This window comes from Pezoporus flaviventris, unplaced genomic scaffold (assembly GCF_033815535.1).
Source record: "Pezoporus flaviventris isolate CSIRO_AGI_PZ_B2104156 unplaced genomic scaffold, CSIRO_AGI_Pfla_v1 ptg000023l, whole genome shotgun sequence".
NCBI lineage: Eukaryota > Metazoa > Chordata > Aves > Psittaciformes > Psittacidae > Pezoporus > Pezoporus flaviventris.
This window is the reverse complement of record NW_026892571.1, coordinates 16,094,963-16,119,808: the sequence shown is the minus strand read 5'-3', so window position 1 is coordinate 16,119,808 and position 24,846 is coordinate 16,094,963. Positions and strand designations below refer to the sequence as shown.

Below are 24,846 nucleotides of genomic sequence, written 5' to 3'. Positions count from 1 at the left end.
TATTAGTTTGGAGGAAAAATGGGCTTCACAATGAAAATGGCCCCAAACACGATTGTCAGCTACAGTGTGTTGCCTTCTTTTTCTTTTTTAATTAGTGGAGCTAATGACATAAATTTGTTTTGCAGTGCAGTGCCAGCATATGGGCTGCTTTCGTTCCCAGGTGTACAGCAGTCGACATTCCCTATCAGTAGTGAAGCCAGTCATTGCAGAGCCTGCCCCGTGCCATCTGGAAATTGATTCTTATACATTATATTTTAGGTCTTCCTTGCCAGAATGAAATGAATAGAATTCAAAAGCTAAGTAGAGGGAAGAGTCTGTTGGGTAAGTTCGATTACTTCCTATTCATTTACTCAACTAATTAAAACGTCTGTGATTATTGTAACTTTATATGCAGTAATGGTTTTTCAATTAGAGACTAATGTTTTGAGTCGGGAATATGCACCATGGAGTATAGGCCTGACACTATGAAATTAAACAAATAATGAGATAGCAACATACAGAACAGGTGTCAGCATGGCAACGAGTTCAGCACTGCTTTACAGCTCTCCAGAAATGCAAACCTGGTCTGCACAGGGCTTAATACTGCCTTCATCACCTCAGAGGTCAGGGTAAGTACAGAGACTGCTTGGTACTCAAGCCTTCCATGTTGGAAGGGGGGCTGAAGGTGCCACGATGCACAGACAATGGGTTTGTGTTTTCTTGCAGCTCTGATGCAGTGCATGCATTTCCTTGGGGTTCAGTTTTGCCTACTCACCCTTTACAAATATTTCAGCATATCCCATGTATTTGAAAACAGGAATTTGTATCATCTCTTTTTAGGCAGCCCTGCAGGATGCTTCATGCTGCAGGATGTGATAATGGCCTCCCCTGTCTCTTGACTGTTGGGAGCCTGAATTGATTCATAACTTACACGGCTCTGATGGATATCTAAAATTAGGTTAAATCCCCACACGGCATTTTCCCATTTAATTGCTAAAAAAATCAGGTTGCTGAAGTGAGTAAATTCAAGGTAGCTAACTCCATAGTCTGAAATCACACAGTGTTATGTAGCCTAGCGTTTACGTGGTGGTATCTTATGGAAACTTCTGTCCTTGTGCATTTGTGTACCTAAATCACATGAGGCATACCAGTACAGATCAATGTTTCTGCTCCCAGAAAGCTCTGCATTTCATCCTTGAAGAGCCTGGCTTACCTCAGACCCAGGCTTCAAGCTCATCATTGAGGACCCATGTCAGGGTCTTACAGCATCACTTACTGCAGCATGGAGCATGCATGTCAGCTCTGCTGCAGTGCTGCTCAGGTTGCAGCCTGCTTCTCTGGTTACTCTGATTTTAATCTGACACTGACCCTGCAAAGAGAGCTTCTGCAAAGCTCATCTTTGGCAAAACCTGCAGTACCTTATGAACAATCCCAACCTGGATTCATTGATTTAAAGTAATACATAAACACACCCAAAGGCTACAGGGACTATGGTTTCATTCCATCATGCTTTCATAGCAAGTTCACATAAAGATTAAGATGTTTCAGACTTACAGCTCCTGCTGTTCATAGCTGTGGGAGGGAAGGGAGGATTGATTGCTCAGTTGTATGTGTGTTCCGTTCAGTAAGTACTTTGCATTTGTGTTTGAGTGCATGGAAGTCACGATGTTCTCTGTCTCATGGGTGTCATGATTTTCAAAGCCACCTAAAAGAGTAAGAAGGCCAGTTCTTAACAGATAGCTTTGGCAAACCCGTATTTATTTAATGCTTTTCTGTTATTTGCTATATGCAATAAATGTCATCTGGGCTGAAACATAAGTGGTTTGTTCCGGTGTGCGAGGAAGAATGATGGCTATATTGCAGGTAGTGGAACATTCAGGCGGTTGTAGCACACGTCAGTGGTATCTGATCACAATAGCAGGAGTAAAATGACAAAGTAAAAGGAGTGAGAATGGTCCCTTACCACAAATAACTTCTTGTTAACTGTATTAAAAAAGATGACGGATGAAGGTGGGAAAGCTCAACAAATCAAGAAGTGTCAGGCATAAGGTTGTTCCACAAGCTAGAAAATTACAATATAGAGAGGAACGCTTTGCTTCACCTACCTTGAAAGTCTGGCTGCATAATGGCACTGCCTGTGAGATTTTAATCTGATCTCATAGCTATTTATGCAGCGGAAAACATTGTCTTTTGTCTTCAGTGACTGAAAAATCATACAGATGGAAACCAAAACATACACGTGACTCAAAACAGGCTTGTAGCAACAAGAAAGATTGAAAGAGAGATTAATATATCCTAATTCTTCTCTTTCCTGACATACAGAGCACAGCATTTACAGGCTGGGCAGTGCACAGGAAGAAGATTTCTGTTAACTTGTATCCATTGATAAAAATGACAACTTTTGATATTTTGTTCTCTCTCTATTTTTCCAAAACACAGGGCAGTTGCACCAAAGTACTTCAAATCCATTGTCATTAGATACATTTAATGTGGAGGCTTTCAAATAGAGCATAGCATCCCAGGGGACTGAATTAAAAAGTAAACAGCACTATTCATCTTTTCCTACCAGGTTTATCTAGAGTACAATTAACTGCAGGGTGTACTTTCAGAGCATACGACTGTGCAGCCTGATAATGCTTCTCCCACATCACTAAGGTGATGAATTTCTGCTCCCATCACTATTTTCTTCTCTATCAGGCCTGTGAATTCAGCTAATAGAATAGCTAATACAAGGAGCTGTGTGCTGGCTAGCGCTTAATTCTGTCAGGCTTTTACCTGTGTGCCTCGCTATCTTTAGCATGTAATTATTCTCCCCATGTTCTGTGAGGAAGCGAAGTATTATACAGATAAGGAAATGATGCAAGAAAATAAGAGATGTGGGTCCGGACCAGAAAGAGGATGTAGATACAGCAGTGCTGTTCAAGTTTGCATGGAATTAAATACTCCATGAGGCAGAGAGATGGGGGAAGCAGGATTCACTACCCTGAGGCAGTTCAGTGGGGAGTGACTAACGTTTTGCAGTGCTTAATAGTAAAACTGGTCCACCAGCCCAGCAGTCCTCTCCATGCTTGTGGAGAAGCACTACCTGTGCAAGAACCTCTGGAGAGGAAAACTTCTTTTTCCTTCCGAAGCCTGCATATGTCCTCTGATGCCAAACCAAATTATGGGGTGAAGTATTCCTACTAAATGGGTTGTCCGGATGCTGTGCTCCAGAATAGCAAAACCTGCACCCAGAGTTTATTTCTAATGAACACAGGGGCTGATTTGTGTAGGATTTACAGGACAAATCACACTATACAGCACTTGCTCCCAGTGACTCTCTATCCTCACCAGATTATCACCTGCACCTGACACATTGGAGAGTACATGCTGTAATCTTCTCTCTAATGACTGGCAAATACTGTGACATTAGTATGCGTAGCTAAATACTGAAAGCTTCATTGTTAAATACAAATTGGCACAAATTTGCCATGCAGAAGGAAAAAATGCCTTCGACTCTTCGCTGTGACCCAAAGTGTGAATCCTTTCCACACACAGTTATGTTGGCAGGGAGCCTGGGCCATAATTTATTTTTAAATCTATGGCTTTTACAGGCAGTGTGGAACATTTTAATCCCTTACAAGAAACACAGTGAAACTATGCAAAAAAGGCCTGTTTCAAAGCAGGTGAAAGGTTGCATTGCCCAAGGAAAAGAGAAAGCATGAGACAGTTTAAAGTGCAGAGGCCATTCTCTGCTTGCCCTGTAATGCCACTGAGGTTCCCCCTTTGATTCCTCCCTGGACAAGATGCTCCGGGTAGCTCTAGTGACCCAGGGACAGCCATGCTGGCGTGCACCATCTCCATATCAGCACCTAAGCACTTCTCCAGAGGTTGTGTATAGTGATAAACACCTGGAGAGCTCAACAGAGAGAGGACATGAGCATAAATATGAGAAGAAGCCTTTCTCAATCAATATTGAGATAAAGGATTGAACAGTGCACATTAACTTACAAAAACCTGCAAAGGCAAATATGTGTACGTGTTATTAGATCCATTTTTTTGTCAGTAGTGATAGCGAGTCTTCGGTAGTCATCAGGATGCTTCTGTTTGTACATGAACATAACTATGGTACCTATAAGCAAACCTGCTATAAGCTCATGCTTTGAAGTTACTTGAAATACTCTCAATAGTGGATATAAAATGCTCTCCAAAACTGATCCAATGCTCAGAGACTTCTGCAGATGTCCAAAGGTTTCTGTTCTCGTCTTCCAGGCCTACATTAGTGGTATTCAAGCATTAGATGAGATCTGTATTGTGATGAGTTTGGAAATTCATGGATTCATTTTATATGGATATGTGTGTGTGTATGAGATTGACTGACTTCCACTTTATGGCTTTTATATAGGAAGTTTCATGACATTTGGGCAGCACCTCCTCATTCATTTTTTTCTATGAGAAACGTAGCAGAAATAGCCTCTTTGACACATAAAGTGTCTGAAGAGATGCTTATACACATGGAACTAGTTAAAAACTTACTGTTACACCGGTGAATCACTGTTATATTTGACAAAGGAGAAAAATACTTTCTCCAAAATCATTTGAGACAAGAGATTTGGGGGCAGGGGTGGGGTTCTGCCATGTTTCAAATTGAAGCAATTGACAAAGAAGGGGAAATGACTGTACTGACCTCCCCTGGGCATAAAGCTAACTCATCTCGACAGACAAGAGGGCTTTTCATATTGGAGTACATTTGCTGTATCTGCTAAAAATGGTGGGAACAATAAAACAGGTTTCTCCTGAGAGCTTCTCTATCTGCAGAAACCAGGATGAACCACACTCTACAAGGCTGAACTATATTTGTTTTATTGTGAGACAAATCTTGGGCTTCAAATCCAAAGACTTACTGATTTCATATCCTGTTGTCCCTCTCTGTAAAGCATATGCATTACTTCTCCTTTTATACATAGGAGCTCTCAGTAAGGCAGAAGTTGTGCTTGAGATTAACATGAATTGCAAGCAGATGGCAGATACCTTCCAGGGATAATTACAGTGTTGTGGAAAGACTTATATGATAAACACTGAAGAAGCACAAATGGAAGGGAAATGCAGAATTAATGAAGTCAGGGTAATAATCCATTAGGGAAGAAAAGTTTAAAACCAGGAGCTAAATCTGAAAGGGGCCCTTTGGGAATATCAGTCATTCAGGGGCAGACTGAAGCCATCTCTAGTACCATGTGCCATCACCCTGCACAAACATTTATGTACTGTGCAGTGGCCAGAGCAGCTGAAAACACTTAATCATATATAATTTCTGCCCTCTTTTAGGCACCAGATAATCACTGTATTTTTCTTACCAACATTGTAAAGATCTTCTTGTAAATAAGTGACAAGTTTATAATACTCTACATACCTGCTTGCTCCTACAGAGGCTTGCCTGACTGATTATACCTTATGTTTTATTCAGGTGCTTTCATCCCACGATGCAATGAAGAAGGTTATTACAAAGCCACTCAGTGCCATGGCAGCACAGGGCAATGCTGGTGCGTCGATAAGTACGGGAATGAGATAGCTGGCTCAAGAAAGCAAGGGACAGTCAGTTGTGGTGAGTAGTGATGTGCTTGCCTCAGACAACAAAGGAATTAACACTGTTGTTGTAAGCCCTGCCATTGCTGTACGATGGAGTACGATAACAAAAGTGACAACAGGGAAACATGACTACCCGTGTTCAAAGTACTCCTGTGTTTTCCTATTCAGACTACAAGTGGGGCTGTATATACGTACTGGTCCTTTGGGCTGGGGGGTGCAGCAGAAGTTAACAGGAAAGAACCCCTGAGATTTGTCCTACCAGCCTGGAGAATGTAAGAAAGTACTAAAATTAAGGCTAAGGAATTGCTAGGCACGGTTATTAGATATATTGTTCTGTGTACTGTGGAATGCACATTTACTGGGGCTTGATTAATGTCTTTCCAGACAAAGGAAGGCCTAAATGTGTACAGTTTTATAAATTAATAACCAAGCCCAATAAAATGGCTGTCAGGGCACTGTTATTTACACATGTGAGAGCACCCGTTAGCTCCTTCACCTAGGCAGGCAAGAGCTCAGCTGCATTCCTTCGGTGCTTCAGCGATGGTTGTGGCTGCAGAAAGGGGAACCTACGAGGTCTGAGATGCCCAGAATCACACCACAGATGTTAGGCTCAAAAGCTACATTTGCAGAGCTTGGTTTCTGCAGTCAAATGGAATCATTCTGTGGGATATTTTTAGCCTGGTTTATAGAGTTGCAATGGGATGAGAGTATTTACAAATGAGCAATGATTTTCTGGCCTGCATGTATGGAAACTGAGGCTCTCCAGTCAAGTCTATAAGAGGAGGGCAATACATGTTTTTTTATGCAAGTATGTTTCAGAGTGAATGGATTTAAATTTATCCCCAATTCAGGATGAAAACTTAAATTCAGAGATTGTTTCATGAATACTTAAACCAATGAATTTTACAAGTAATGTTGCAAGTGATAGTGGCTTGGATGACAAGGGTAGTAATGAACAAGGGATGTGGTATCATGTGAAGGAATGACCTTTCCTGCTCACCTGTTTCAGAAGAAGAACAAGAAACCTCAGGGGATTTTGGCAGTGGTGGATCTGTTGTATTGTTGGATGATTTGGAAGAGGAACCTGAAGCAGCAAAGAAAGGCAAAGAAGGGAAAGTGAAGGTTCATGTAAGAGCAGCTAATGAAGACGATGAAGATGAAGACGATGATAAGGATGATGAAATTGGTTATATATGGTAGTGCCCATCATAATGAGGACTCACGTTTTGCACAATATTGCAAGTCATATCATATCTCTGCAATTGTATCTGAGAGTACCTGGCACAAATATTCCCTCTCCACTGAGTTTAATTTTGTATAGTCTATTTAATTTAGGAGACAGCTTTTTTTTCCCCAGCAAGGACTGTTTGGAATACGGCTTTTGTTCACTTGGTTTGGGGCATTTTTGTTCTATCCACAGGGGCAATGAGTTTTGTTTCAAAAACATTTCATGTCTTAATCCTCACTTGCACAGCTTATGAGATAGATCCTGTGAAAAAAGAATTGCAGAAGGGGCTCAATGAACCAGTACAAAGCTTAGAAACCCTTCTCATGTTAAGGAATTTGGGTCATAAATTGTTGCCTGGATCATATCAGAAACACTTGTTTTTCTTTTCTGAAATGTAGGTGCCTCATTTTCTAGTCCATGTTTGTTACATTCCAGTAAAGAGGAAGTCGCTTTGGATAGTGACTTCTGGCAGCCCAGCACCAGGGATTTAATCCAGAAAAAAAACCTACTGTTGGGATTTTCTCTTCTTTACATTGTCTTAGAATGAATCCAACAGGCAAAGCACCCACCAGAGCATAGACCAGCTCACTAACACTTTATTTGATTAAGGAACACAGCTTTGATCATAAGAGATGCTGAGAGCCTGCAGCTGTAACGGGCCAAACCCTACAGGCAGGGAACGAGTCCATCTGCCTTTCCTTTAGAGTGCTTTGTGAATTTGTAGCATCATAACCACCTCCATATCTGTTCCTCAGCTTCCGTCCAAACTCATTTGCGCTAAGAGTGGCACTAACATCGCGCAGGCAGCCTCTGCTTCCTGCTCACACGCTATAGATCTGCCTGTTCTTCATTTTCTGTTAGCAGTGCCTCATTCCAGTGTTATAAAGCTGTCACAGGCACTAACCATCAAAAGTAATAAGCTGTCATTTCTTTAATTTCAATAGTTAATATTTATTTGGCCTGTTTTAAAAGGCAACTTTAGGTGATCATGTTTCAAAAGCATAACCCTGTGCTCAGTGTGACAAGCTGCACACTTGTAATAAACACACGTGAAAGAGTATTAAAAATACAACCTGTGATCCCTTCAGCATGTCACATATTCATAGCTCTTCAGTTATATCACAGCATATTGACATTAAATTCTTCTCTGTGTCCTTTCCCATTGCAGTTCTGACGCAGTAATGTACTGTGGTGACCTTGTGTTCTTTTTGCTGTTTTCAGAGACAGAAGGAGCTACCTTAACCCCACTCTTGCATTAAGTGGCAAGATGTAAGTATTTTAGCAGTGCTTTTGATTTGCCTAAGAGCTATTTTGCAGAATTGAAAACGTGCTTATTACACAGAGAACTAATCAGATTGATTTACCTTTTCCCTCTGAGTTAGTATTGGTTAGAGGTGGGGACAGTATGGAGCCAACACTTGGCTGGTTACATATTCACTCAAAAGCAGGAAAATACCATGTGTTTGGCAGAAGACAATGTTTTAGGCACACACTGGCCCAAGAGCTGTGGTCCTCAGCCCTCTGTGTAGGATGTCTGCTTTCAGACGTGGTCAGAAGAGCACTACAAAGAGGAACTCCTTTCAGACACCATGTGTTCCAGGGGCTCAGTTGGTTTCTCCTCTTTCATTTCCTATTTATCTAGATCAATGACCCCAGAGCAGAGATCAAGCCCGCATAATTGTTGTTAATGCAGAAGGATGTGTAAAATCATGAGGAATTTGTTGTCTGTTGTGTCATGCCCCTGCATCCTCCCAAAAATCTGCCATCACAGCCATTCGCAAGTGGCCTGCGATCTGCCCTGCTCAGATCCCTGTGGGTTTCCTATCACTTTTGATAATTTATTTCAAAATCAGATATAACCAACATTTCTGCTTCCCTAAGTAGTGTGTTTCTGTGAGAAGCATTTGAACTCCATCAGTCGCTTCTCAAACATCTTGGCTGGTTGCCTTCTGGTATTCTATTACTTAAACCCGTACTCTGGGTGCAGCTCTGGTGTCCTGTGCAGGACCTGCCTAAGGCACAGGGTTGCCATTTCCCCTTGACACAGAACTGAAGTCCACAATCGGTAGCGTTATGCTCATCCTCCTGCCTGGACTTCTTCTCCACACAACTGTTTTCTGCAGTCCTGTGTCCCTTTGCAACAGCTTATCCTGAAGCTATGCCTTACTTCAAAGACCACACAGTAAATCCCTTCAGCCAGCCCCTCACCAGGGTAAAGCCTGGCTAACCAAGCCCTTGCAGGCAGCTCTAGGATCCAGGATTGCAGCCCATCTGTGTCACGTGCAAACGTGCAAGATGCTTAAAGAAAAGCTGTTAAATAACCCTTTAAAAGTGAATGTGGCCATTCTTCAGCTTACATGAGCAGACATGCCACCACCATCCATTTCTCAACACCACTGAGCCTCTCCTACCTGTAATCTCTCACATGCAACTATGCCAAATCAGAGCTGGAAGGGTTTATGTCTTTATGTTAAAACTGTTAACACAATTACTGTCTCTCAAACTCACCAACTCAATGCTGTGCATCCAGTCAAACAGCACCGTGCAGGCAAGAGATGCCTTGGGTGGTTCAGCTGATCTCTGGTAGCTCATTTCCCTTTATACAGAGGCAAACACACACACACAAGTATGTTTTAAGCCCCCTGGCCCAGATGCAGGACAGTGCCCCAGGCCAAGTAATCATTCAGTTACCTGCCTCATTTGTGCAAGTGTTCTGCATCAGGGCCAGCACTGGAAAAATACCATTTTATTGAGTAGCTCAGTTGGGTACAACTACAAAGAGTTTAAAGAGAGTAGTGTCAAACCACAGGGTGTAAAGGGTCTTAGGCTGGAGCAGAGCAGATGAGCTGCCATGCCTGGGAGGGCAGCTCAGACTGTAGATTGCTTTAAGAGCAAGTTCCCACATATTACAAGGCTATATAGCAAAACCCTTCTGTGATCCACTGGCATCCTGCAGTGGTTGCAGGATCTGCAGCCTATAGATGCATCTGTGTGTGTATATGTGTGTGTATATATACATTTATACACATATATGTGTGTATGCGTGTGTCCCATTGGGGAAGCTGCATTAGGACAATGTTTTATTCCTTCAAAAGAAACCAGCAATTCTACCAAGAGCCAGTGCTCTTCCAGATGAGGCCCCTTTCATTCTTCATGCTTTGTAAAGGATTTAATTTGCTTCCAGCTTAATTTAATTCCTTGCTTTTGCTTTTGCTTTCTGCAAAGCAAGACTTCCCATCTGCATCAAGTCATTAACCTTCCAAGCATTTGCTCATTGTGAGAAATGAAATCAGAGTTGTCCCATTCTTTTAGAGACACAAACCAATTTTTAATCTCGTTTTCTTTTCATATTAGAGACTATGAAATGCTGTTAGGTATTGCTTTAGGTTTCTTTTAACTATTGTGGTTAAATCAAAATCTACAGTTCAGATTTCAGCACAGTTGGGGTTTTTTGGGTCATTACTGTCTTTGCTGTGAACACAAAGAATCCTCTTCCTTTTCTTTGCCTTTTTTTTTAACCTATTCTCTGCTATTATTTTAATTCATTTGAAATGTTTATTTAATATTTATTCTACAGTTTATATTAAAAATGTAAAGTTTCTATTTAAAGCAACACTGTTTGTTAGTGAATGCTTCTCTTTGCCTCTCCAGCCTAGTCTGTTAGTTTCAGTGTACATTTCTGGCATGGGAATATTTTGATATTAGAAGTTTTGTAGCATTTTTCCCCTCAAGCAGCAGATGACGTAGATCTGAGGTCACCTCTTGATACAGACCACCAGATCCAGCTTAGCTTCCTACATTGGTTGGCTTTTCCTGCAGTCCCTTCTGTATGCCATTCAAGTTCCTTTCATACATAGACCGCTTTGTACAGTTACTATACATCAAAAAGCCCTTTCTACAGTAGGTGGGTTTTGGTCTTTTTATACTTTTCTCAATGCTGTTGATGTCCGTTACTGTTAAATGTGTAGATCTGTAAGGAGAGATCCAAATATTACGTGTTTCAGTTTGATGTCCCTACTGTAGATGGATGTAGACTACCATAGTAAGTAGAATTGCATAGTAAATTCTGAATGCTTTTTCCATAAGGAGTTCAGTGGAATGTGAGCATTTGGCTATCTTTGGTTAACTGTAAATGCTTAACTGTAGTCTGGAATAGTTGCATTTTCGTCTGTCTCAATAAATTTTAATTTGTCTGTGACTCCTTATTGCCTGTCCTGAATTTTATTGCACTTTGGGGATCAAGCACGCTGCAGAGCCTTGAATCAATGTACATGGAAATGGATGGTCTTCTGTACTTGGTTTATACCTTATACCTCTGCCCAATGGCAGCTATCATCTGCAAGGTTACTGTGAAGTCTCTTAAGAAGATGCATTTTCATTTTCCAAATGGAAAGTAATAACTGTACCAAAATCAGAACTTTTCAAATTACATTCAGATTGATTCTTAAGGAACTGGCTGGGGGGGGAGCCTTAAGTTTTGTTTCCTCCTCAGTTTGCAAAGTGTGTTGTTTTCCTGTCTCTTCTGAAGGTGTCCAATGCTGTAAACACAGCCCCATTCTGCAGTGGCCATTATCTACAGTATAAATGAAGACAAAATTATACTGAATATAATAGGTGGGAAGCCATCCTCACTCAGAAATACATGGGTTTATGTCTCTGTTATTAAATTAGAGCTCCTCTTTAATATTATTAGCTAATTTAAACAGCCAACATTAGTACAGTTCTAATTACAGAGTTAAAGGTGTCATTTCCTCTGTATGGCCAATATTGAAGGGCAATATTGAAAGGGGCACAGATGACAAAATTACAAGATTAACCTTTTGCAAATAGGCTTTTTTTCCTGCTGTATGTAAATGTTTCCCTTACCTTACTGATACCATTTTGCTGATGACTGTACTGCCTGGGTTTGGTCTGCAAAGCCTCCGCTGTGAGATCCACGAACACATACACACAGTGAGTCTTATAGAGTCTCCCATAAAACTTCCCACTGGGCTCCACACCAGCTGTAAGGCAGCAGCATTACAGCCTTCACTGATGATTAGTTTCATTTTTCCTTAACTACTGGCAGTCTAAGGGTGAGATATTAAAAAGAGAAGTCATGTCACAACAGCTTTGCACACTCTATGGCTTTTTGAATAGATTAAAAAGGAGGCTGCGAGCTATTAATAAGCTTTTGACTTTCTGAGCACTCCCATCTTTGAAACTAGACCATCTATTTCAGAGGAGGAGGCAGAGCGAAGAGCAGGCTTTAGGCAGTGTTGGGGGAAAAAAGCAAAAGGAAATGGTGAAACATATATATTTAGGTGAGCTGCAAAAGAGAGGGACAGACCCGCTGTGCATGGGCACAGCACCCCTACCCACTGCTTTCAGGCTAGAGCCTGCTATTCCTCAGCGGAAAATTCCCACTGATTTGAGCAGTTCAGGATCAGCCCATCACAAGCCATAAACTGCAGAGGCTGGTTCCTGCTACAAGCTGGGCTGGCCCTGTCCCCTGTGTGCCATACCTAGTAACTGCTTGAAATGAATCCATGAAAACTAGGACCAAAAAACCCACTTTGTGGCACTCTGGAGGAAGGGAAGAGCACGGCCAGGAGCACAGTCAGGTTTTGCCAGCACTGTATCAGCCTGGTAATGGGGCAGAAGTATGTAAAAAGCTCTAATTGTGTGCATTCGATGGCTATGAAGCCACCCTCCCAGCTGTAGCTGTGCAAGAAGCCCCTCTGCTGATAACAGATATAGGAAGAAATACTGTATCTGGCAGCTACTGGTCTTGAGGATCAGCATCTTTCATGTTTCACTATAAATTCCTGCAATTCCACACTAAAGGGTTGGGCAGAGAGAGTTTGTAAAGAATGCAGGGTCTTTGCCAGGTACTAACAACTGCCTTTTCTCATCTATAGTTAACTCAATAAAAATCATTGCTGGAGCATGACTCTATTTCCGTTCCCAGGCAATGCATTTGCAATCTGGCCCTTAAACATGGGGGAAAAATCACCCCCAGAGCATATTTTTAAAGAGGTCCAGAAGCAGACTGCTGTATGCTTTGTTAACATATTACCTCTGACATTGTTTTCAGGTTCTGAGAGACTTGCAGGTTTCCGACACTGAGTTTTCTATGCTGAATAGCACAAATCCTGTTAATGCAAATCTATTTAAGTAAGCATCTTACAACTAGGAGCATGCAGACACAGCTTTGTTCCATCACAGATGATGTCTCAATTTATCACATCTGGCAAAGAATTGACCTAAATAACTACTAGCCTAAAGTAAAACTAAAGAAAGCTGAGACTGTAACAAGATGTAGGTTTTCACAGATTAATGTAGGCTACTGCGATACTTGGAGTTACAAAGGGCTGTTGCAAAAGATCGATATTCCCATTGCTTTTGGTACAAGTGACATAAGAATCCAACACTACAACAAGCTTTTGTGGCTGTGAATGACACTAACGCTGCACTCACCTCCACTCCTACTGCTACAGCCAGAAGAGATGGTGTGCAACTAAATACATCTGCTGAACGCCTCTCTTGTCACATAAGCCATCGGCCAGCTTTGGAAGGTGGGCACTGTTCTGTTATACAGGTGAAATTGCCATAGATTTATGTTGGCAAGCAGGAGCCCAATTTGGCTCAGCTGGATGCAGTGGTACAGACAAACATGGGGCTGGTTGTCAAAGTACCCAGTATAACTCTGATACCCTCTCAGAGCGGGGCTGTCATCCTGACTGGTCTCAAGCCCAGTTTCCATCCTCAGCTGAAATCATTCTTCCCTGACGGATTCTTCCGTAGGGTTTGGGTTTTTTCTGCCTTTATTTTATCCTTATTTTGTCCCCAAGCCTGGGTATTAATTAAGTTTTAACAATGAGCTGAATCACTGCAGAATGGGGGATCTGATTGCTCATCTGCTTTACATAATTGATTAATTAATAACACTGCTAATTGAGTCTCATGAAATCCTCTCTTAAACCAGAGAGCACGGCTATGTCCCAGCCCATTGCTTGTAGGGTTGCGATAAAGTCAGGACTCTTCGGCTGCTCCATCTCCCCCAGGCTCTGCGGTGCAAGTTATGGCACAGCACTAACTTAATGGGGCTGCTGGAAAGATGCAGGATGTGGTGGGTGAGCCTTGTCTTCACCTGTGCTCCAAGCTTCTAAACTTGTCCCCCTTTTTCCCTTTCCCTAGCAGCAGTTCCTTGCATTTGTGAACTCCAAGGCTGCCTCTCCTGCTTCACACCCCAGCCATCACTTACATCACCCAGAGCGGTTGCAACCCCGCAGACAGCTTTAGTTAGGGACATTTTCTACCACTTTTGGCCACGTGTGAGTGCCAGCATGGCTATAAAATGAAGTGGCAAAGCCACCCTTCTTCCCTCCTGTTACCTGAAAACTGCACCGTGAGCTCTTCTCAAAGGCACTGCGTTCAACACGATGTGACCTACGTCTCTTTGCAGGAGCAGTCACAGCTGAGGTAAGGCATAAAGTGATAGATTCCATGCTACTGAAGGGGATAGGACTATCTGTGGGAATAGCCACCAACAACAGTTTGTATTTTAACATCATTGCTTTTCTTCTTATTGCTCCTAAATATGGAGCATGTGATACAGTCTGCAAGCCAGCAGCAAGGTGGAGGGGGGCAATCTTTGCCTAGAAAACAAATCCACTTACATCTAATTAGACATAAACCCACAGCAACTGGGGCTGTTGCTAGAGAAGGCTCTGGAGACCTTAGAGAAGCTCCCAGTACTTAAAGGGGCTGACAAGAAAAGTGGAGAGGGGCTATTTACAAGGACAGGGAGCAACAGGACAAGGGGCTATGGCTTTAAAGTGATAGAGGGGAGATTTAGATTAGATATGAGGAAGAAATTCTTTATTGTGAGAGTGCTGAGGCGCTGGCACAGGGTGCCCAGAGAAGCTGTGGCTGCCCCATCCCTGGCAGTGTTCAAGGCCAGGTTGGACACAGGCTTGGAGCAAGCTGCTCTAGTGGAAGGTGTCCCTGCCCATGGATGAGCTTTAAGATCCCTTCAACCCAAACTGCTCTGGGATTCACCAAACACTCAGGGATTTAGTCCACCCATGGAGAGCGGGTGAGCAGGGGCCTTCCTGCTGTGCTCTGTGCCATGACATAAAGCCATCCTAAGACAAAGCAACCACATTCTGGGGCAGCAAATGAAGGTCTAAGTGTCATCCCTCACCTTGGTTTTCAGAAGTCAAGAGTCACCCAGGAGGTCAGGGTGTAAACTGCTGCCATCATCCACTCCAAATCTCCTCCCACACTGCTGGGTCCATTTTCAGCGCTGATACCTGACTGCTTTATAAGCTCTGCAGCAGTGGCTGGATGAGCCTCATCCCTAATCCAGGCTGCAGTCCTGTTTGCACTGGTGTCTTGGCATAGGCTGGTCTTGATAAGAATTTAATCCCGGGAATCTGGAAAGGATTTAGGACCTGCAAACAAAGAGAAGGGTTAAAATTCTACATGCTGGGCAAAAACTGCCTCGAAAGCATGCACCTGCAGACAAAGCTAGGAACAGTGACCACTTACTTCTGAATATCACAAGGCTTTCTGAGACATCAGGGACAGAGGGGGAAAGTGGAGTGAATCAAGAGACAAGAGTTAGCCATCAAAAGCCTCGTCTACATGGCTAAATTAGGGAAGATAAATGCCATCCCTATTTTTTAATCTATCTATAGTGGTGCGAGAAAGGCTGGTGGCATCACTCCTGCCAGGATCAATTGTACATTGGGATGGAGGTGGGAAGTGGGCTGGTAACGCATCTTACTTCCACGCTGCTGGTGAAGTCTGTGAGTAATGAATCCAGGGGCTAATCCATCGTATCTGCCAGTTCAAAGAGCCCTGATAACCTCGTCTTTCCTTCTCTAAGGCTTTTGCAGATTTACTAACCCAAGTTCTCCCTGAAGAAGGATCACATTTCAGGCCCGAAATGCTCTGATTATTTACAGTTTGTCACACCGTAATTTATATTTATCGATTGTGGCTCTTATTTACACGTGTTCATTGCTTTCTATTTTAGCCATTTATCCTGCATGTCCCCCCCTGCTTTTTCAATTAGTTCACATCCTCTCAGTGTATCAATTACATCGCCAAGATGCATTTAGAGACCGTAATTTGTTTCTAATGCATGATTTCTTTTGACGCCGTGGTTTGTTTTCATGTTTGCAGAGTATCTGCGGATGCAGTGAGTCTAGGGCAGAGAAGAAAGAGTTGCAAAGCTTTTTCCTATGGAAACTTGTACTCTCATATAAGCGATGTGCTCATTCCATGGCACATGGCAGCATTTGCTGACCTGCTCATCAAGTCCGCATTGGTTCGGCTCTCGGTGCAGTTTCCCTCCTCCCATGGGAGTCTTAGAACCTTAAAAGTATATGTGCTCCCGCAGTGCTATTTCCCTACCAGCATTTCTGGGTCACTTTGGGGGCCAGCACAGCAACCCCAGTGGGCTGAAAGGGTCGTTGAGCCTCGCTGGCTCTGGCAGACCCCAGACATGGTGCTCCCTTCAGAGTAATCATCTTTACAATGAGGATGAAAGAGCCTTGCCTGCAAATCACTGGGTTTGGTTGTGAAGCAAATCGATGCTTCCCAACAAAGTGCTGCCATGAGGAGGCTGCCTGGTCAGGTGGGGCTGTTAAGCGCATTCCCTCTGCTCCAGCCTCCTTGGTCCCTTTGTTTATTAACAGCAGGGAACATCTTTTTCCCGCTGTCTAGATTTAGCTTTTGGAGCTTTACAGGTTTCCATGCTCAGGCAGGAGGATCAGCTCTGCAGCGATGAGTGCAGAAAAGCACAAACCCTCCTAACCTCCTCCACGGAAGTCATCCAATGTGCTTTGCTCCAGGACTTGTTACCTGTGTCTGTTCATTTACTAAGGCAGTCTGGCCTTTCCTGTGGATGTGGCTCTCCAAAAAGCTGAAGAGATGACAAACACATTTGCTGGTATTTGCTCTCTTAGTGGTCTCCATCCCAGGCCCAGAGCTTGGCAAGTGCTGCTACCCACTTTGTAAGCCATCACAATACTTTAATGCATCCATTGCTTTATCGAGCTCCAGACGATAGCTCAATGCAGAGGATACGCTGGAAAACACTTCAGCTGTGCTGATCTACTTTTTGCCTCCTCTCCATGCTCATTAAGCTGCCAGGGATGAGCCAGTCTGAGCTCTGGCTCTCTACCATGAAATCTGTCATGATCCTAGAATCTCCAGGCAATACCCAGCAGCATCCAACCTGAAGTTACCGGTCTGCACCTCCAAGCTGTGACAGAGCTCATCTCCCTCCCGGTTTTAGTCTCATCCCACCACCAGAGCAGGGTGAGCAAAGAAGAAAGGAAGAAAAATGAGCCCCTGCTTCAGCTCAGAGGCTTGGTTTCAGAGACATGGCAGGAAAGGAGCAAGTAGTCTGATGGGACACGGAACAATATATACAGCAGTGCCAGCTCAGCAGTGACCTAGTCCTAGAGGAAATCTTTTCATCCCTGGGCTCTGAGGCCCAATAGTCAGCAGAAATTCACTGTGGTTTCTCCGCTGCACCCCCTAGACCAACTTTCCACCATGTTTTTGTCACTGAACCCTTACAGCCTCGGAGCGTCCTGTCCCCATGATCTGATTTATTCAGTCCAGCAAGGCTGCAAGGGAGGATTTGTGTTAACCAGGTCTAAAGAAACTGTGTCTGACTGTTAAGCTGCTGGAAGCAAATCGGGGTCTGTCTCAGCAAAAGCTGCAGTTAACACGACAGCACAGTACCAATAACTGGGCACTCATCTCCAGACTGATTTAGAAAGAGCCAGCTAGGAGAGGCGGGGGTACCCAAAAGGGTTCAGGAGGGTAAGACAATAGATGGTCATTGAAGCATTTCTTATGTGCAGGAAAGGTGAAGGCTGCTGAATGAGTTTGGTGCCCTCAGAGAAGCAGCTGAGCACTCATGCCTTGTTGTCCTCTCATTTTTCCTTGCTGAGCATGTATTTGGAGCACATCAGTAGTGTTGGTAACAGTGGCTGCAATAAAAGGACAGCCAGATTAAAGGCTATGTCTTTAAAGGACCGAAAGGTCAAATATGCCCCCACTGTGTTCACAGGTAACATCCTTCCCATCCCCCTCCTTCATCCCTGCCTCTGCCTTGCTCCCTGCAAAGCCTTTTCCAAGGTGTCAGGACAGATGGTTCCCAAACGTCACTTGTCAGCTTTGCCCAGCTAAGAAAACCAGGCTGAGATGGACCTTCTGAGTTTGCACCTTCAAAAGACACGCGGCTGCCTTGCAAGGTGTATTTCAAAACTAAAACATTTTGCATCTTCTGACCTAAATGAGGCATTCGTGGCTTGTCAAACCCATTTTTAGGCAGCAACTCATTTATGAGGGCTGAAACTGTCTTCCAAAAAATGTATTTAAATAACTATTTGGAGAAGAGGTAATAAGAATACATTCCTTAAGTATTTATGTACTGAAATCAAAGCCTTTCACACTGAATTCAAGAAAGTAGTTTTATAGGGCTCTAAATGTGGAGTTTGGTATAGTAAACTGGGAGCTGGAAGCGAATTTGGTAGGATTTAAGATGACTGCATAACAAAGAGCATAATCACTTTTAGGGGGAAAAGGCTGTATGTGTTTTACAGCTCTGGGTAATAAAATTACAAATGGGAGATCAGATAGGATGTTTAATTCCTAGATTGGATACATTAAAAATAAAAGGCCTTTTAGGCTAAAAGAAATGCATTTGCTCCTTGGCTAAGCTGTAAATCAGTGCAGCTCTACTGAAGGCGCATAACTTAAGGAGGTGCCCAGCAGGGAGGACTAACCTGTAGTTTTTGGATCAGAAGATTCGCTGTCATCCCGCAGTGCTTATGAAGGCACCTTGAACCTTTGCTCCTTTAATGTTTTGTGTTAAAGCTAATATTTTTAAAGGCAGTGCTATCCCATGACAGATGCCTATACTTTCCAACAGACTGCTGTGGAATTTGGGGTATGCCTCTGGGATGCAATGGCAATGAGCGCCATCCTCCAGCATCCTTAGGGTGCTCTCCCTACTTCCCTTCAGACTGGTGCAAAACCAACTTGACCAAAAGCATTTCTGTTCCGAGAGGGAAACAGCCAAGGACATCTTGGACAGAGCCTTCGGTGGCATGGTTTAGTGTGAGGTGTCCCTGCCCATGGCAGGGGGGTTGGAACTGGATGCTCTTAAGGTCCTTTCCAACCCGAACTATTCTGTGATTCTATCTCCTGCCCTGCCCGTCCCAGGCTGGAGCTCATGCTCCCAGCCAGCCATGGGCTGGGAAACAGCAGCCCCATCCCATGGCTGAGTGTGGAGAGAGCAAAATAGACCAGCGGGCTGTTTGTATTTCACTGCACCCAGTGTTTTCAAACACAAGCTATGATTTTTCTTTGTATCCAAGTTCATTTTAGCCTCGATACGAGTCAATGGGGGTTTGACATTACCTGGTTTATGCCCATTGAACAGGCTTCTTTAAGCTGCAGAAATTTCAGGGAGGATATTTTGGGCAAACACAACCCTGACTTTCTGCTACTTCCATTGCAAAAGAGCTCATTCAACACCAGAGTGTTCAAGCTGCAGATGTACCACTGTGTTTCTTCGATGATTGATACTTTACAGTAATGTGGTGTTGGGGTATTTTTACAGCTATTTTCCCCCTCCCAACTTCCTGCACAGCAAAGTCCTGTTTTTTTCACCTTCAGCCTTTGTAATCCATGGTTGGTTTCAAATCAGCCATTCAGTGTGGTAATGAATGGATTAACTTTCTGCTTGCTGATGAATAGGAGGAAAAATGTGTCTGAGTTATCAAAAAATAATTGGAATTACAATTGTAAATGGCTTCTACAAGGGAAGCTTTTGTAATGAGTTGAATCTGTGTGATGGAAGCTATTATAAATAACACAAAAATATGTTTACCTAATCACTGGCAAAGTGCACATTAGCTCCCTAATTAGAAGTCCCTCATGGCTCTGCTAAAAACTTTGGGCATAAAATAATGCGTTTCATGCTTCCTTTAGCAGGCAAAGGAAACTCCATCAGTTCCATTTGTGCATGTCCACAACTGTGAAGGCGGCTGGAAATTCAATTGCCATGTTCACTCTCATTTATCTCAGCCCATCCCTGTGACTTCCCAACACCTCATCCCAAGCACAACCCTTGGACGCTGGGTAACAAGTGCATACAACGATAAGGTTCCTACAGCTGTAGCTATGGGATGGGGAGGCTGTGTTGTTGATGAAGGGGATCACTGCATCCCCAGAACTCAAATGTAGAATGAAGTTCTTTAAAACAAAAGGAGAAGGACCATCCAGCAAACAGTGACAGTGCTTCATTGCATTTCAGGCGAAGGGCAAATAGCTGCTCTTGGTGCACTTGCTATATTTCCAAAACAGAATGGATAAATTTACTTTCTAAATAGCAATATCACACATATTCAGCTGAAACTGCTGTCAGCTTACTCCATGGGACTGTGATTTTGATGCCTCTCAGAGCCAGGCGCGAGCTCTTGTTTGAGCCAACAGTGTGATGTACTTTATTGCACAAGTGTTTTTCAGATCTGCACAGAATCAATGAGATGCTCTGAATTAAGCCCCTGCTTAGACACAGCTAGAGGAAAGTGCTGCAGGTCTCTGGCACTGACAGCTCTTGGCTGCATCAGTGCAATGGAACAACCCCCAGGTACAGTGGGAGCCACAAGTTGTGACCCCAAACCCCAAAACCATCTGTTTCTGCCCCAGATAATTTATTTCAGGAACATAAGAGAGCTTCTGTAGGTCACACAGAAAGGACAAAGATGTGTCTGCAGTCATCTGTGCTTGTCACTCTGCATACCACGGGTGAGGCAGCACTGCTGTAGAAGTTTTCACTCCTAAGCTGCTCTCCTCCAAAGAAATCTGAGTATTTCATAACACAAAGTTAGTATCTGGTGATTAAGTCACATTAAAGCAGGGTTTTTTTTAATACATTTGACCTATTTTATGAATAGCGAACTGAGATTTATCCTTGTCATTCTAAATAGCTGTTTAAACCTGCTGTGTTAAATGGAGCAAAACCAAAGATTTTATTATGGTTACAGAGATAAATTCGGAATGTGAGGGGCTGGTGTTTTAGGATCCAGTTTGCATGATGAAAATCCTCTTACATGGCTGAAAACAGGAAAACCCCCTTTGCCTTTTAAAAACGTATAACCTACTTTATCTACTTAAGACAATCTATTCACATTTGCCACGACATCAGATTCTGCCCAGGGAGTTATGGCACGCTTTGCAGAGAGCCTGGCAATTAAAGTTGCTGCTCTGCTGTGGTTGCTGTAACACCACAACACAGACATCATCTGTGCTTGAAGGTAACTACACAGCAAAGCGCTGAAGTCTTTTCTAGTTCAGTATCACCTACTGGGTAGGCACACAAGCAGAGGAGGTGTGTGACTGAGGATGGTGCTTCCTGTTTTCTGGAATCTCAGAGTCAAATTATTTCAGGTGCTGAGATCAAGAAAGGAAAAATACATAGTTCTGGAAATGCAGGTGTTAGAATTTTCTTAGCTGCTTCACCTTGATGCAACCATCGCCTGGATGCCAGGTCTGAACCCTAGAGTATTACACCATAAAAATTACTGCTTCCACCTGAAAACCTTTAAAAAAATAAATGTTTTCCATGAATCTTCAGGGTTTTTTGAAAATGGACACAGTGATGCAAATTTTGTCAGTGGTAAATACGCATTTTTGCCCTGTTTTGATAATGGTGCTGGTCATGGGCAGCAGCAACATGCTAGTTCCCAAAAGCGAGGATGTAGGGCTGCTGTGTACAAAATACACTGGGTACTTTGCACGTCTGGGGAGAGATGTAGGTGCCTCAAATTACTCACACTCTATTGAATAAGTTGCTCAGGCTGTTACCTCGAAGTAGGAGGCAAATACCATGAAATCAATTTCTGTGCCCAATTTACACTCAGTGACACTTGCACACATTTTAAAGGGTAATTTGTCATTTTGCTCTTCTTGTCACATTGTGTCAGGTCATGGGATCATTAAGTCAAAACTTGGGTTGGACCCTTCACTCCACGATCCAGAAATGAATTTCAAAACGCTCTTCTTTTTCCCCAGAAGAGAAGTGACAAGTTATAAATAAAAGCAGAGTGCGTAAATCACTCCCTGTTTCCTGTCACCTTAAGCCCACTCTGTTGTAAGCACCTCCTTTATTATCCCACAGCCCATAGTGGGAAAAGATCATTCCACATCCACAGAAAACATGACTTGCAGCACTGTCCATGGATCATGGGAGGTGCAATGTGAGCCCTCCAGGTAATTTATCCACCTGCTTGTTTAGATGGAGCCACAGCCTGAAGCAGCAGTAAATGAGTACGGTAAAGAGTGACGGGATGGTATTTGGTGATATACTGAGCAATTCAAGACATAGGGAACATGAAAGAAGCAAAACAGTACTAAATGCAGTCCCAAAAGATAAAATGATGGAGCCAAACCAGTAAAATATAGATACATAAACCAAATAAAGCCAAGATGCAGGTGGAGACAGGAGAGGGCAGAGAGGAGCAGCTCCACTGGAGGAAGCAATAGGATGTGAGGAACGGAAGAGGATGAAGGGCACCTAAAGGAGGTCAATGCCAACACGATGTTGAGCCCATGTAACCTTCCCAAGGGGTGGGCAGTGAACACCCGGGTGTTTCTGTGGTGCTCGCCCATGTTTTCAGCCATCAGCAGTGGAACATGGGGGGGACTAAGCTTTGTGGAGCAGCAACCTGCTGCAGCCATTCGTCAGCATCAGCCAGAGGACCCTTATTTATATGTCCCAAACACAACATCTGCAATTATCCAAATCTGAAAGGCAGTTTTTGCACACCAGTTTGCTATCTCTCCCAGAGCCCCACCTGCAAGTGCCATAGAGTGCAGATGAGTGAGAGCACACGGGAACTGGTGACTGGAAAAGGGGCAGAGCCCTGCTACATCCCTTGTAGCCGGGACTTGTCCCTCAAAGGTCCTTTTAACTCTTGCAGGACAGCATCCATCAGCCAGTGGCAAACACTAACCAGGGAGTACTGAAAGGATGGCTGGGTGCCTTGGTACAACCCTGAAAGGTGCAACTGAGGCTTTAAAGTGAGGGCTTTAAAGAAAGATTTCAGTGCTTGTGAATCACATTTCACACACAGATCAAGATTTGCAGAGATACCTAATAGCTGTTACTCATCAGTAAACTCCCTTAATAATCAACTGCTTATTAAGCACCACTGCCCCAATAGTTCTAAAGCAAATCCCTTTTTGACACACTCTAAGTGCAGCCAATAGCATCTATTGATTGTGCATGTCACAGGCACTGGGGAGGAAAAAGTGTCTTTTTCCTGCCCCTTCAGCAGCTGTGTGCCAGCAGTATCTGAAAAACAGAAATCAGAATTGCCAGGATAAGTTGTTATTACCTAAGTCCTTTTGACTCTGGATGTGAACACATTTTTCTACTGGAATAAACATCCCAGGAGATGGCTGGTTCCTACCCAGACAATTACAGAGGCGGAAAGAAATCAGTGCGCTACTAATAAACACCGAAAAGCTGGCTCCCACCCAATGTCTCTTGAACTTTTACACTGGAACTGCCACTCTAGCAACATATTCCACAATGCCAGCTGCTTCCAGCAAGAAATTCGTCCCTAAAACCTTTGGTGATGTGAGTTCCTCCACCGTGGTGTTACAAGCCCAAATGCGATCTGCCTGGGACCTCAGCCTGCAGTCAAATGTAGGCAAGCTTCCTGTTGAGATCCACTCTATTTTGCTGGGCTGCTCCTTACCATTTGCATATTAAACCCATAAATTCCTTCACTAACAAAAACAGTGCTCCTCACAGGGTTTCTCCAATTGTAAATCTTACACTTAGAGCAATTCAAAAATGACTTTCAGCCGCTTTCTTGCCACTATCACTCAGAGATGCACGTCAGTTCCACAGCGCTCTGGGAACTCGGGAGGTTAGAGAAAGCAAATAGGAAAATAGAATGAATATTTCATTTTTCTTATTCATTGCAATAGCCAGAAAACAGTCCCTAAATCTGCTGAATGTAATAGGAACTGGCTGCCCTTTTAATATGCCCCCTTTTACGGTGTCTATTAGGAGCCCAGAATACAGTTCAATATTCATTACAGCAGCAAGCCTCAAGTTTTTATTGAAGCTCCAGTTTCTGATGTGGTAGAGTTTATGCATTTTCCTGTTGGTATTTTGCTGTGACTCAAACCTCCTGTGGTACCAGTGACTGTGGGGAGAGAGCACCCACACAAAACTTCATTGGGATATATCAGTGTGTGATAAATGCATGCCACTACCTTACCTATATGATCACAAGGCTGCCCAAGACCCAATAACACTGTGCATAAGCCACAGGTTTCAGCCCATATTTTATTTCTCAAAGTTTCCTAATATGTTTTCCCTGTGCCTTTTTTCTCTGTATTTTTCCTTTAAAAGACCAAGTGTGGAAAATCCTCACTGATGCTCCAGGCAAGCCTTTGATTTCCTTTATTTCTACACCAGGAGGTGATTACTGGCAGAAGTTCCTTTGTTCTTCCTAAAAATCAACCCAAGTTTTCCACTGCCTCTTGGCATGAGTTCCCATTGCCTGGGAGCCTGACATGTGATAGGGACAGAAAGAAGAACTGTGCACTTAAAACAAGGGAAGAAGAAGAAACACCTTAGTCAGCATTTAATCCTATACCACAAAGATGATATTAGATCATTGGCTCATAAACCTTGTCAAATACCATGGGTCTTCTCCCATCTTTACAATGAAAATAAGAATACACTCAGTATCCTGGTTGGTTTCCAGTTCATGCTTGTATGGAATTATCTTACCTCCATCAAACTGAAGAACAAGCTGCCTCATAGCTCACTGGCAGAAAATGTCTCCTCATTCTGTGGTGATGATGTGCGGTAGGTCACTCACCACAACTGCAGTGTCTGATCAGTAGTGGGGAGATGCTGAGACACACAGTAGCTCAGATAAAACAAGACTTCCATAAAGCCTGATCAAAAAGATACTGGACCGGGAAGAGACTTATCTTTAGCACCAGGAATACATCTCAGCAAACACCACCAA

The 24,846-nt window shown here is 43.3% G+C and overlaps 1 protein-coding gene across 1 annotated transcript in view; it reads left to right on the top strand.

Annotated features, from left to right (window-relative positions):
- SPOCK1 (SPARC (osteonectin), cwcv and kazal like domains proteoglycan 1) overlaps window positions 1-10,970 on the top strand; it is a 287,668-nt gene extending 276,698 nt beyond the window's left edge. Inside the window, exons 9-11 of the mRNA XM_061457033.1 lie at window positions 259-321; window positions 5,423-5,560; window positions 6,554-10,970. Coding sequence (XP_061313017.1) covers window positions 259-321; window positions 5,423-5,560; window positions 6,554-6,744 — 392 coding nt within the window. The 3' untranslated portion in view covers window positions 6,745-10,970. The remainder of the gene's footprint in view (window positions 1-258; window positions 322-5,422; window positions 5,561-6,553) is intronic.
- Window positions 10,971-24,846: the final 13,876 nt, after the last annotated feature.